The sequence below is a fragment of the Cygnus olor genome, chromosome 7 (assembly GCF_009769625.2).
Source record: "Cygnus olor isolate bCygOlo1 chromosome 7, bCygOlo1.pri.v2, whole genome shotgun sequence".
Taxonomy (NCBI): Eukaryota; Metazoa; Chordata; class Aves; order Anseriformes; family Anatidae; genus Cygnus; species Cygnus olor.
Window position 1 is genome coordinate 38,205,478 of NC_049175.1, and position 14,870 is coordinate 38,220,347.

The 14,870-nt window shown below is 38.2% G+C and overlaps 1 protein-coding gene across 3 annotated transcripts in view; it reads left to right on the forward strand.

Annotated features, from left to right (window-relative positions):
- INPP5A (inositol polyphosphate-5-phosphatase A) overlaps positions 1 to 14,870 on the forward strand; it is a 249,702-nt gene that overhangs the window by 222,902 nt on the left and 11,930 nt on the right. For all 3 annotated transcript variants that reach the window (XM_040564164.1, XM_040564163.1, XM_040564165.1), the window contains exon 12: positions 93 to 166. In XM_040564164.1, the coding sequence (XP_040420098.1) occupies positions 93 to 166 (74 nt within the window). The remainder of the gene's footprint in view (positions 1 to 92; positions 167 to 14,870) is intronic.

Here is a 14,870-nt window from a genome sequence, read left to right on the forward strand (position 1 = left end):
ATCAAGTCTATTTCATTTTTCAAAATGTAGTGGGTTTAGACTGCTTCAGTTCAACATTAAAGAGTGAATATATTTATTTCTATCTTTTATAGCTTTTAGAATTTGACAGAGAGCTGTCAGTCTTTAAAGACAGATTGTATGAACTGGACATCTCATTTCCTCCCAGGTAAGATTCATATATAATCCATTTATTTAGCTAGTGAGCTAGCTAAAGCATAATTGTTACTAGTGCAGCAGGTAAAGTGTGAGTGTTCCTATACATATTGTAGAAATCATAATGATCTTCATTCCCTTCACAAATGTTTACAGTCTTCCTACATCCCCTCAATGACTACATAAATTGTGCTCAATAGCTCATTGTTTGGATTGCACTGATGCTGTATTTTATAGCTGCATTTGAAATAAATCTGACATGCTTCTATGCTAAGAGATGCACAGCTACTGTTAAGCATTAAAGCCAGATAACCTATTAAAATACTTGATTGTAACCATTAGGACAATCTTTACCTACAGCTGTTGAAAACTGGCTAGCAAATGGGACTCAATGGAAATAAACTTGAAGTGGAGGTGAAAAGCTTAATGCCTTTGCTCAAGGTGGGCTCCAAAGGGAGCAGCAAGAAAGAGTACAGGAACTGAGATTCTGTTTTTTCAGTTTCAGTAAGCATGTTATGTAACTATGTAGACTATTAACTATATGGACTATATAGACTATATATATTTGTTTTTTTAATATGCATGCATGATTTTAATCTGATGTATTCCACAGATGAATTTTAGCCATGAATATACAAGTATTGTTATAAAATAAAACCAAGACTTTTGCAAATCGCAGTCCTGTGCAGGGGAAATATATGGAAAATACTATACATTTTAAAATGTGTGTAGACCCTTTCCAAGAGTAAAGAATTCAAGTCTCACAGTTGTTTTTAAGGGAAAGAAAAAGTGAAAACTATAGTAAAGTTACAAGAAAGTTAAAGTTACAAGAAATCATTGTAGGGGTATATGTAGGAAACTATTTTTTTTATATTTAATACAATATTCTTGAATATTGCTATTTTGTCCTTTAGGAACAGACAGAAAGGTGTGATGTTTTGGCATACAACAGGAAAAAATTTGGAAAGCTTGCCTATTTGTTATCATAATCTCATTACTTCTCACCAGCCATCTGCGATACTGATTATATTGATCCCTTGGGGCAGTGGAAGTATGCATGGAGAGGTTACCAGTGCTCTAAATTGTTCTTATTGATTGAGTATGATAACAGAAGACCAGCAGTGTGTACATCTCTGAGTGTATTTCATTAGTTGTGTACCTGTTGGGGGTAAAAGGAGGTGAGGGAAAATAATTTTTTTTACTTTTACCAGAAATATTCTTCGGCTGGATTTCACCAACTTAGTCCTTTTTCTAAAATGAAGATCAATTCCCTTAGTCTTCAGTGGAAACTTTCTATTTAAGATCAGTTTCTCTAATGATGTCCGATAAAACAAACACATTTTCTCGGTCTATATAAGTGACTGCATAGCTCAAACTCCAGCTGTCACCTCAGTTGTAGGAAGTCCCAAATTAAGTTTTTGGCCTACAAAGCAAATTGCATGGCACATGTTGTATGTAAACAGCCTGGCTGGGCAAAATTGAGAACACATCTTATTTTTAAAGCTCTCTATCATTTGTGTTTGCTTTTGCTACTTTCTGTCCTGTTTTGTGGGAGGGGATTTTCAGGGCGAGGGGAGAAGTTTGTGGGGTTTTTTTGTTTGTTTTTGTTGTTGTTGCTGTTGTTGTTTTTGTTTGTTTGTTTGTTTGTTTTCTTACTTAAAGCTTTACCAACCTTGGGTTTAGGTTTTCTACCTACGAATGAAAATTCTTGGGAAAAAGTCAAACAAAACTGTGCATCAATTTGCAAGCAAAGTGCAAGTCTAAGTAGACCTCTCAGCCGCAACCAGATTTGGCAAAAATATCTTGTTGCTTGAATGGTTTGCAGATTCTTCAGACCTTTCTGCTAATATGGTTGTGTGTCATTCTGCTCTAGATCAAAGATCAGAAGTTTGGTGTGAGTAGTCTTTGTATCTAAGTTGTGCTTTTGAACTCTGTGAAATGATGTGAACCTTTCGCCTAGCTTTGAAAAATTAATGTTCACAGATTACATCAAAATCTCATTAGATATTTATTTTTTTAGTGGCTAGGTTTCTTGCAAATAAAATGAACCCTTCTCCCCTTTACATCCAATTGGAGCAAGGGGCGAGGGGAAATATTCAAAAATAGAATGCAAACAAAACAAAAGCTGGAACCAAAACTGTTCCTACATGTGCCTACTGTGCAGGAGCAACCTGGTAGGCATGCAGGGAAAGGCGTAACTCAGACTTGGGAAGGTGGAGCCTGGAGCCAATGCTGTGTCTCCAAGTAAGGAGGCCAAGACTTGCACAAGAAGCTGGAAGAGGAAAGCTTTAGCAAGTTAATTGCCGAGAGACTAAGACAATGAGCCAACACTGCAGAAAAGGGAGGACTGGGCGAGTATGATCTGGAGCACTGAGGGAAAGTGATGGAAAGCTCTAGGAAGAGTGAGATGGCCACAGGAACATGACAGAGAGTTGGTCTTGCCCTTCTCAGAAGGGGTAACTAGGAAAAAGGTTTTCTGTGTCCCTTTCTAGCACTGATCCACAGAGTGATCAACTGCTGCTGTCAGATGACAGGTGCCAGAGTACATAGGAACCCCCGTCAGGTAAGGTAGCACCATTTCTCATTGAAATACAGCTGGAATGGAGCTTGGAAGGGGCATAATATAAGACTATGTGAAGAAATCTTGGGAGAAAATGGAAGATGTTTGCGAAAAGTTAAAACAGCAGTAAATAAGAGGGCTGTGAGAGCTGCACATGAGAACTGCTGGTGTTGCTATAGAACAAGTAGCGAGCATCAGGACGGTGGAGGGAGAGGGCCAAATTAATGGGAGCAAGAGGAACTAAATTAAAATGTTAGTCAGCTGCATTTATTCTCTCCACGGCCTCTGTATCTGAATACTTGACACAGAGCATTAACATCCAAATGATGTATTTTGATCCCATTAGCATTTTAAGCTACTGTATCTACGGTATGAGGCTGTTATTATTTTAAAATATTAAATAAAGCGTTACACCAGAGATGAAGCTCTGGTAAAAAAAAAAAAAGCTAGACCAGATGAAAATGTTGCATCCCAGAAGTCCTTGTGGTAGTTCAGACTGTGGATGGAACCCAGATTTTGATGGTTTTTAATCAGTATAATGAATGAAATTAAAGTATCCTTCAATATGAGCTAAGTCTCTCCTCCCCACCCCCCCACCCCCCCCCGCATGCTTTCAGACTTCGATAACCAATTACAGGAGAAGCACTGTGAGGCCACAGTGCCACCAAGGAGGGCAGTCACCAAGTTCTGCTGGCAACTTATCCACTTCCAACTCCTTCTTTCTCAATTTTATTATTTGTTTTTGTTTCTTTGCAAAATCAAAACCAAATCTGCATCATGTCTCTGTTTTGTTTTGTGCACACCACCAATATCAGAGATGAAATATTTCATGAACCACAATATTGGCTTGCAAAGTTAAAGGCAAGGCACCTGAGCCCCAGGATCTGCATTACAGGAGCTGATGGGCTCAGGTCCCGTGCTGGGGTCCCCTTGTTCCTGCAGCACTCGCTCCCCGTGCCACCTGCCTTGGGCATCTGGGGGAGCTCTATGGAGGATGGCAGGCGCCCTGTCTCCAGAGCCCCTGCTGACCCCTTCCCTGGGCAGCAGCCAGCCGTCACACTACTCTTGATTCTGTTGCCTTCCAAGTCAGATGAAAAACCAAGGTCCTGACCACTTCTTGCCATAACATTTTTGCGAATGTATAGATGTCTAGACAGAAGTTCTGGCCAATCTGGTAATAGGATTCCCCCTCCCCAAGCACATTGTTACTTTACTCGGGTTTGGTGGTATTCATCGCTTCCTGCTCCAAACCGCTGTGGAGCGTGCTGGTGTCATGCTGATTGCTGTTCCCATTCAAGTGGTCACTGCGTTGCAGCGGTAAAGGATGCTGACCTCTGCAGCTCTGCATAGACTAGCTCCTTAACTCACCCCAGCATCTGCAAATCCACATCTGCCCTTCCAAGGTGGATCAGACACTTCAGAACAGGAACCCTGTCCAGCTCTTGGGAAATGGCTGTAAAGGGTCATTTCCAGATTTATTCATTCCCTCTCTATTCCCATCCTGTTCCCAACTTTGGGAGCTTTGTGAACAGACTGGAGAGTGTGACTTGGGGGTACAGCAAACCCTTCCTCAGCCTCCAAAGGCCCATAGAGAACCAGCCCCGCAGCTGTTCTCAGCTGTGCCAAAGGGCAGCAGTGCAAGGAGTAAACATGCATCTTTGCCTGCTACTCACTCTGTTTCCTTCGTATAACTAGTAATAGCAGTGATAATAAATAATAAATATTATTAAGTTTTTATACACTGAAAGCTGGCACTTTGTTTGGAAAAGATGCTAACACTGGGTTTATATAACATGAAATTTCTTTGAATTTAAGCAGATTAAAAAAAAGTTAAAAATCTATTATGAGAATATTGATAAAATAATAAGATGTAAAACTGACAAGCTAAATTAATGCATATTCAAAGAACAGATCAGCTTTACTTTAGGGTGTTTTTTCTCATCCATCCTTCCTTTGTGTTCTGGATCTTATGACGAGGGAATCCTGCTTTCCGTTCTGTAATCCTTTCACAGCCACCAGTGTCTTTCCTAAGTGGAGTACCGCAGAACTGGATTCACTGTTGGTAGAATTGCTGCAATCAGTGCCCTATTTTTATTCATGAAATAAAGCACATTGATTTTCTTCCTGGAAGAAATAACATTATTTATGTTGAAATAATTGCACCAATGTGCTATTAACTGTAAATTCTGATAGTTTGAATGGGCAAAAAGCAATGTGTTGTTGTAGGACTTTTCAACCTAGAGCCTAGAAAAAAAATCAGGAATACAACATGAATGTTTTGGCTTAATTTACCCTCTGTTTCTCCTGCATTTCTCCCTCTTTTTTTTTTTTTTCTTCTGAGAAAAAGAAAAAAATTACTTGGCTGCTTTTATATGTTGTTTGCAAATATAAGCTTAATATGTAGGAGATTTTTCATACATCCAGTCATACTAGATTTTCTATTTTTAAACAAAGGAGGATATGATCACTACTGTATCTTTAGAAACTACTTTGTTAGGTTTCTTGGTATTCTTAGCTGCAGAGTGTATGGTACACCAGTTTGTTCTGCAAATGCAACAAACAAAGCGTTTTTCACTGAAATCAGAGACAGAGAGAGATCTAAAGTCACTTTTTATGTCAGGCTTATGGGCTTAATATGGGAACATTTGAATTTAGAAGGAACCTGTAAGCAATTGTAATGATAGCCTTAAAGTAGTATTTCAGAATTTGTTTGCTTTTTTCAAGCAAATGCTTAAATATAAAAACTTGGGATTTATGAAGTTGAGCAAAAACTTATCAAGATAAAAAAGTCCATTCTACTATTTTCATTTTTTGTCTTTCTCTTTTACTCCAATATTTGCTTACACAGTATTTCTTAATGTGGGCATTAATGGCCTGGGTTATAGAAATTTCTGACCAATCTAAGTTATAAATTATTATAGTTAACAACTAAGTTATCCTGTGTTTTTTGATACAACACATTAATACAATTCTATCAGTGTTGGGTTCTGTACTTCATTTCACACATTCAAATCAGATATCTGAGATTACCCTACTAAGGCAAGCTTACAATAGAGTCTGTATTAATTAAAGACTCAGTCAGAGAGTACATGATATTTCAGTTATGGTCCCTCGATTCAATCTATGCATTACTCTCTCTACTTCTGTTCTTGATCCATAGTGTTACGGTCTTACAGCAGGGCATGCTGGCCAATGACTGAAGGCAGAGTATCTCAGATAAAATGTATTGAATACATTTAGTAGTACATTCCACATCTCAAAAAAAAAAAAAGGACAATTTTTTCTTTCTTTTATTTGCTTCATTATTTGTGCATACAATTCATTGCCTAATTTGCATAGAGGTCTACAAATCAATAGCACAGTTACATTCCCAGATTACTTGTAAATTTTCCCCTCAAAAGGCATGTTTGAAATTCAGTGTATAATTGAGATAAATGGAAAAGGTCACGTCCGTTTGAGTTGCAACAGACTAAGTGACTTATAAATTCATTTTTTATAAGCATAAACTGTTTATTCTCTGAATTTTATCATGAGATCATAGTGATACACTACCATAGGCAGCTTGGAGTTGAAAGCTTTACTCCTTTCGAGTCAGTGATATTTTGTGGTCAACGTCAGTGGAAGTTCTGGAAAGTATTTGGAAGTTTTGGTGTCCTGCAAGGTCTTATGTACTTAGAGCATGAACTGAGAAAATAATCAAATCTGATTCTTGCATATGCTCAGTTTCATTAAAAATTGAAATCAGTTCTTCCATTGTAATAATCAACAGAGTTAATTTCTGTTTTCCATATTTTAATTGTTCAGTATTAATTGTTAGTGTTTTTACAGTGAATTTCTCTGTGAATTTGAAGCGAAGCCATGACAGTTGTGTAGGCATATACTTTTATACTGATAAGAATTTATTTTAAAGGAAATCAGAGTACTTTGCTCTTTAGATGAACCTTCTAATAAGCAAGCCGTTGTCCAAAATTTTCATACTCCATTTTGGAAGTTATAATACCTTCTTGTAAAGCACCATTTGTCCTGCCTGACATTATGATACTGCACTGTTTACTGGTTCCCATTTAGAGAAAGAGTCAGCTCAGGGTAGATGTTGGGCAGCTGAACCGGCAGCACCCTGGTGCCTTGTGCTTCATCGTTGAGAGCACAATGCAAGCAGTAAACTCATGGCACCTGTGCTCAAGAAGTCATCCGTCATGCTGGGTGCGACAAGCCTGTTACTGCTCACCCCCGTGAAGAATTTGGCTCTTCCCTGCTAGCAGTGGCCTGGAGCCGGGGAGGCGCAGCAGGGCCCTGGGCAGGCGCCAGTTCTTCCACCAGGCGAGGGGCGAGCAGGCAGCCTGGGTGCAGGAACAGGGTACCTGTGGGACACAAATGAAAAGACAACAGTGAGCTGGGCTGGCCAGCAACAACAACTGCTAAGTGGCTATAAGGTATCAATAAAAATCTCCCGTTTTTGAACACTAGGGGAACTGACCTTCATGAGACTTTACAGGTATGATAGGTAAGAGTTACCACTCTTGCTGCAGAGTATGCAAAAATGCAAATTGTCCATTACCAAAAAAAAAAAAAAAAGATTCTTTGTATTATTTGTATCTTCTTACTGGGGGACCTAAAACTGATTGGTTGCCAGGCCTTCTTGTTTCTAGTTTTTCATTACACTGAGATAGCATTTCAATATAAGTTATAATAAAAATATTGCCTTTTTCAGTAATTTTCTAACTGCACAATGCTGAATGAAACTAATATGTGTCGTAGTATTTCTGTAGTTTTTAATTCTCCTCCACTGTACTGACAGTTGTTGATTTCATTATCCTCTGCAAAATTCATGCACGGTGTGCCTTTGTATAGTTTGTTACCATCTCTTTTCGGTTGATTGTAAACTACATCCAATAATCAGTGAGAGCACTTGACTCTTATCACTTGTAAGAGAGAGAAAACATCTCAGGAATCATTATTTACAGGTCTTGGCAAAAAGGAAGGTCTGTATATTTTCAGCTACTGTTGAATCATGCTCTTTAAAACTGCTTTAAAAACTTAATTTTATATAAATCGTTTCTTATTTTTTCCAATCACAGTGCTAGTGGTTCCTAAAAGTAAAATATTGGTGTTATAAGTGCTAAACAAAAAGTTACTTTTTAATTCTGTAGAAAGTGGAATCCTGTGGAATCCTGTACTCTGATTCAAGACCATTCTTAAATATTATTTTTTTAATTAACTGGTACAGATAATTCTTTAAATAAGTTGAAATACCAGAGGGCTCTTGCCCTGCATTGTTCTATTTGACAAGACTGGACAACCGTGGAGAAAAGAAGAGCATTGCTGCACAGCTGTCTTTCACCATTAGGTGTTTAAAAGTTAACTGAAACTGAGCTGATACCCTCCATAACAAGTTAATGCAAATCTTCCGTGCTTTTTGATGCTTTGAGAGAGGACTTCCCTTTGCTTAAACCCTTTGTGGGAAGGTGTTAGGTTGACTATCCATTGTGGAAGACTACATAGAAACACAGTGTAGCTAAATTAATATAAACTTATAGCCCTGACATAAATCACCAAAAGCCAGGACAGTCAATTTTACATTTTGAAAAGCTATTTCAGGGGAGTAAAAGTGTACAAAAGTAGATGATGCTGTCACCCCATGTCCAGCCATCTGCTTGTAAGTGGAGGGACAGAGATGAATTCTGCTCTCAGGGCTGCTTCTGCATTTCACAGCAAACAGACACTAAACAAAATAAATAAATAAATAAATAAAACAATTCTAGGAGTGGAGACCAGAGCATTCGCATAGCTGATAAGATGGCAGGTGAATTACAATTTTCAGAATCACCACTTCAGTGTTTTTTTTTTAATCTAGCCATTAATCTGCAATTTGGCATTTTTTCCTACCCCTTTGAAACTACAGTTCACTTTTAAGTTTTCAAACTACTAAGGAATGTGCAAATTGAATTTGCTGGATTTTACATAAATACATTAATATTACTAACTATACATTAATGTTGGTATGTATGGATCATAATACATATAATACATACTTGTAATAATACTTTAATGGGAATTTATATAATAGTTATAAATGAAAGTTATAGCTATCACATCAATGGTATTAAGGCAACACAGTACCTTCCTGATAGTTAATATGCAAGTAGGTTTCCACAAGGTCTTGGCAGACTCTGTTAGGGAATGTTAGCTTCAGGAGTCTTTTTCCAGTCGATTTTGTTTGTGGGAAGGGTTCCAAGGCAACCTCTTAACTCTCCTACTACTCACAACTAAGAATAGCGTTTCTGCAGGCGTACTTGTGGAACCAAAAACAAACAGAACAACTATTGTTCTTCTCCAGTGCAAAACTGTAATTTAATTAAGAACATATGCCTGCTTGATTTTATGTCAATTCTTCATACCTCCCTGCGTGGTCATCCTGCTGCGGCAGTGAGGGTATACATGGTGGCCAGGCAATCATCCCCCCGGAAACATTCAGAACAAAGCCCTGGCTGAGCATGGCACTTACAGCATCTGCTTCATTTGCAGGGTTGTCAATTATCTCCTCTCTGTTCAGCGTGGCACTTAATATCTAAGTATTTTTTCTAAATTCTTCTTAAATTCCAAGTTCTTTTTAATTCCTTAAGTATGAGCCTACCAACCTGTGCAAGCCATACATCACAGAGAAGCATACTACTGATGCAGGGAATGAATTTCTGATGAAAAAAGTCTTGACCTGCTAGCTCAACCTGTGTGTGCTGAAGCCATTTTGGCCCCAGGTCAGCAGTCTCTGCCCAGAGGGGTTCCCAGGCACATTCTTGCACTTCACAGTCGGTATCACCAGAAACGTGCCAAGGGAGTGATGTCTGCAGAAAATGCAGCAGTCTGCCCCAGCCAGAAAGGAAAACAGAGTCAGTTTTTCTTTTCTCAGTGAAGAGGTTAGCCTGTTTAAAGTCCACCCCTTTCATCAGTTCTCTGCCCTGGGGGTTGAGAATAAGAAAAGTAACAAACCATGCTGCCTTCAGCCACAGCAAATCCTTCCTCAGCCCTCCCAAAATTTGTCAAAAGCAAAGGTAAGTTGGAAAAGGAATCACAGCTTAATACGAAACCACAGGCTGCATTACAAGTTTGCTGTCCAAAATAGGAAGAGTCCTGCTAACAGAGTATTTTTCAGACATTATTCACCCATTCCTATACTGCTATATTTTGAGGCCTTTTACTTTATATAGTGAATATTCATGTTTTCATCTCATTACCCTTTGTAATCTAATGTAGCCCATAGCAACCTTAGCCATTGGAGACAAAATACAATTCAGAATTTTAAACTCTGTAAGCTCTGTCAGTCACAAGTTGAACAGCCTGGCCATAAGCAAACAGAAATCCCAGCATGAGGCTGAAAAAGTTTGTGGTAGTCAGCAATCATTGCAAAAGGCAGTAGGTGTGAAAAAAGAAGTAACGACATTGTGGTCAGGCAGTATACAGGTGGGCGATTGTTAACTTTATCACTGCTCTCCATTAATTATTATAATTATTCTTGTAACTGTTGTATAGCAAAGATAGGAACTGACTTTAGCAAGGGTTCACACCCACCTACAAGGTTTGTTTTCCGATAAGTCTGCATGCACAGTAATCTCATGTATTAATCATTCTCTTAAAGTGACCTATTCTTGTTTGTTGTTGCATTAGGCTGTCGTGTAATTTACTGGTTGGACATATGTTTGTGTCTTAGATAACCTCTGTGTGATATTTTTCTCAAGTAGACCCTCTGCATTGACAATATCTTGGCTTTGACGCCTCACACCAGGGGACAGGCTGATCTCATTTGCTTTTGGAAGAGTGTTCCTCTTTTGGAATTCTCTCTGGCTCTGGTACTTTATTCCTCCAGATTCCTGCTTAGTCTATATTCTATTTATTCTCTACCCTTGCATTTTGTCCCATGACATTTTTTTTTGTCCTTTTTTTTTTCACTCTAGTAGGTTGCATAATTATACATATATTTTTTCTGGTCTAATTTGCACAGGAGAGTGAGCTAGTCTGCAGGAAGCAAAGCTCTTTTGCACTTGTTTGTTCTTTCCTTTCAGAAGAGGCAGTCCAAAGAAGAACAGTTCTGCCTTTTGTACTGAACCCTGTTGGTGCCATTGTACATATTCCAGTTGTTGCCCTTTCATGGGAAATGAGAAGGCAAGATTTTGATGGGCTGCCTTTACTTATCGGTGTCCTCCCCAGGTGCCCAGTATGCTTTCAGAGCATACAAGTCAACTATTCAGTACACTACTTGTGTAGCAAACAGGATTCCCATTGCCTAAAACATGACCTGAGTAATGCTTTTGGGTCCTGTTGTCTCATAGAAGGGGGAATTAGGCACCTGAGTAAGTTAAAAATTGTTAAACCACTAGGTGATTTTTATCCTTGCTTTATCAGTTAGTTTTATAGCACATTTTTTTTACTGCCAATGAAGTAGTATTTGTGCATTTTTGATGAAATAGAAATACTTCATAATCATTCATAAAAAGTAAAACACCTTCTAGGTATTGGTCAGTTATCTTAAATTATCAGTGGATCCCTCAGACCCCAGGGAACAAATTCCCACAGGACGTTTGTGTAGTTGTTCAGGTTCTTCCAGCATCCGAGGGTGGGGCACGGAAACCCCTTCCCAGATAAAAGCAGAAAAGACAGCTGCCATTTTCTCTAGAACATTAAAATATTTTTCAAACAGCTCTTATCCCTATTTCTCTCCTTGGATTAAACCAGCATGGCTCTCACCATCATTCTCAATTAATTTCTGAATTAAATAGGATGTTTCTTTAATTTGTGAGGAACTGGATAGTTTTACCAAGTATGCAGTTCTGTTTGTTTTAAGGAATTGTGGCAAAGGAAAATAAGAAAATCAGTGAAGACAAAAAGTTTCAAGCAGTGAATACTACTGTATGCTGTGTGTAAGGTGAAGATTATGAACAGTGCTGCAAGAAACATGTAAAGCAAATTCTGAAAAGGTTATGGTCTTTGCTGTTACCTGGGTCATTAACAGTATTCTTTCTTCCACTAACGCATCATGCTGAGGTCTGAAAGTACTTTTGAAAAGGCCAGTTGTTTGGAACCTGAACCCCTTCCTACCTGTTGTCTCAGCTTTGCAGTAATTTTTGTTTTCTGTATTAGAATTTGTACAAGCATTGCCCAGAAGTGACTTACCCTAAGTCAGGCACATTCCCAGAGAAGACATTTAGCTCAATCCCAGTCACATACGGTAACATCAGACTGCTCTGCTGAGACAAGCCTCTGTTGGGTCATTCCCAATAAGCCAATGTTATTCTTTGTTTGTTTATCCATTTATAATAGTAGCAGTATTACATACATTTGAAATAAGACATTATTGTTATTAAAGTAATAGAGCAAAATCACTTATTGTCTGCTCACTGAGGCATTAGTATTGCTGAATAATCCATTTTCTTCAGCTGGGTCTCTCCATGACGTTCTTTATTGAACAGCAAAACGTGTCATACCGGTCGCTATTAGCTATGTGTCAGTCTCTCACTCTTAGACAGGCTAAATACCCTACAAAGGGGCACTGAGACAGTAGGCGTAATGGTACAAGAAGTAATGCATGTTCACATTATCACTGTGGTTTAGCAGTGGGATGTTTGTAATCAATGAGGAAGGATTTTCACTATGGGGAACACTCTAGGCAAAAGAGATGTGGCCAGTTGCTCCCTGGAAAAAAAGAAAGCTCTGGGTTTCTTTTTTCTTTTTACTAGAAGAAGGCCAGAGTTGCACTGCTGATACAGAAATGTTAACTCTGAAGCATATTCTCGACATATATTACAGCAGCACAGTGATTTTCTAAAGAAGCTTGTTAATCCAAAAAACAATATGCCCAACATAAATCCATAAAAAAAGATTCGAGAAAAGCATCGTGTCATTAACCTTCCTGCTTTGTGTTGAGACTGGAGTTATGGCTTGAATCCTGTTTACGCTTCTTACCCTTTGCTACTGAATTGCCCGGGTGACCCCCCTTTTTATTGTCACCTTTGACTCTGATTGTTGGTTTGATCACCATGGTGTTAGTGTAGCATTTGCAAGTAGCAGCTGTTTAACACATTGTACTTTAACTACTGTGTTTGCAGGACTCTGTTTACCCTCCTGATTTGGCTTAAGTGAGATGCATATCATGGCCAGTTAGCTCCAGAGCATCATGAAGGCTTATGAGTATTTTGGTACACGTGAAGCAGCTAATTTAATTCAAACAGCAATGTGTCTCATGGCTTAGCTTTAACTATCTGCTGCCTAAGATGAGCATATGAAGATAAATTACATGGGGTCGTTTGTTAGGAGGAGACCTAGGGAACCCAAATCTCCCTTTCAGATTGAGGGAAATATAAAATGGTAATTTAATTTGGAGGAAGAAACTAATGATCTGGAAGCTGACAAAAATTAGCAATGGCATATGCTGATTCTTACATGTCATACTTTGATTGGTCAAATGACATTTTATTGAGATCTTGTTCATGTACCAGCACACATAAATGCTGAGTTGGGACCTTGTAAAATAAAAATATAAAAATATTTTTATTTATATCTTTGGCCTTACACCTTTCAAAGTACTCAAAGTTTGAACTGGCAACCTACACGCACAGTCCTTGCATCTTGTAAAAGCATCTCAAACAACCTGAAAGTACATCAGAGCTAAAGGCAAAACAGTCCAACATTTTCTTTGAAAATGTGAAAGTAATAAATAATTTTCTGATGGAAAGTGGTTGGGATTTTTCACCATTTGAAGTTCTCTCTCAATATTATATGAAAGAAGACAGACTGAAAGTTGAAAATTGAGTACGTGAGCACTCATATCTGAATTCAAAAACAAAATGGACCGAAGCAACACCTGTATCTCAGCTCTTCTCATAAAGAGCTCAGTTCTCATCAATGCTTTATGATTCCATCCCATTCCATCCCAACAAAACTTTTCGTGTTAGAAACAATTCAGTGATATAAAATGTGGGGACAACTAATAGATAAGAACAAGTGGTCTTTGAATAGCAGGTATTTCCCAGTCCCTGAAACATGATAAAGTTTGCCTAAATATCTGCATATAAGTCTTGACATAGCATGCATAGTTTTTTCAGAATGACCTTTTTTGTACTAAAATAATACAAGGTAGTTTACTTTTTCCCCATTGTTTCCTAGTGGATGATGTCACACTTTCTACCACACTACCAGAAATGTCTTAACCATAGAAGCCAGAATGCCTAAAGTAGCACCAAAATGCATTATCAGAAGCAGGGCGTACTCACTGTGTTTGCTATGTGCAAAAATGAGCTGGAAAGCAGAGTTGCGTGTGACAGACAGCTTTGAAAGGCAGTAACACTCCAAAGTGAGTTAATTGTTTCCTGTTAGAAAGTACACTTCACCCATCTCAGTAAAACATTTTATCCCTTCTTGCACAAGAGAAGAGTTCATTAGGAGCATTTTTCCTGACCAGAAATGACAGTTAAGGAGACATATTTATACATAGTATTGTTGGCTTGTGTTTCAAGCTCAGACACTGTTGACAGGATGGTTTATGATGTCAGAAGACTTTTCACCCTGCAGTAAGTATTTTTATAAAGGTGTCCAATCATCTTTGACAATACCTGACAACAGCAGTAGTGAAGTAATATTACTGACGCTCTTAATGTTTTATTTTCATCAAACAGGTGCCAAGTAGCTCTCATCCTTATTAACTGTAATATCAGTAGTTCATTTGACAGCCTGTTCCTAATTAAGTTAGTTTACAAATCCTTGAAGTGTTCAGTTAAATTTTGACAACGTATAGCATTATATCAATGATGATGCTCTCATTAGTGCTTTTTGGAAGTTTTATTCAGAAAACCCACCTGACAATAATAATTCTGGTTAAATAAAATGAGTTTAACTGAAATGAAAGTTTGTGAAAGAAGGTGGAAAAGCAGCTAGAAGTAGTATCTTGAGGGAAAAAAAATAAAAATCCTGAACAACTGGAGATAAATTGAACAAACCACTTGCATGGATGCTCCAGCTCTAGAACTGCCTGTCTATCCATCATCCAGAGGCATGTGCAGTCAAAGGATATTTTGCATAACTTTCGCATGCAAAGAGAACAGCAGACTATTTTTGCTATTAGTTCTTCAGCTAACTGATTAAGGTCCTGAATTTCAACTTTACAACTGTT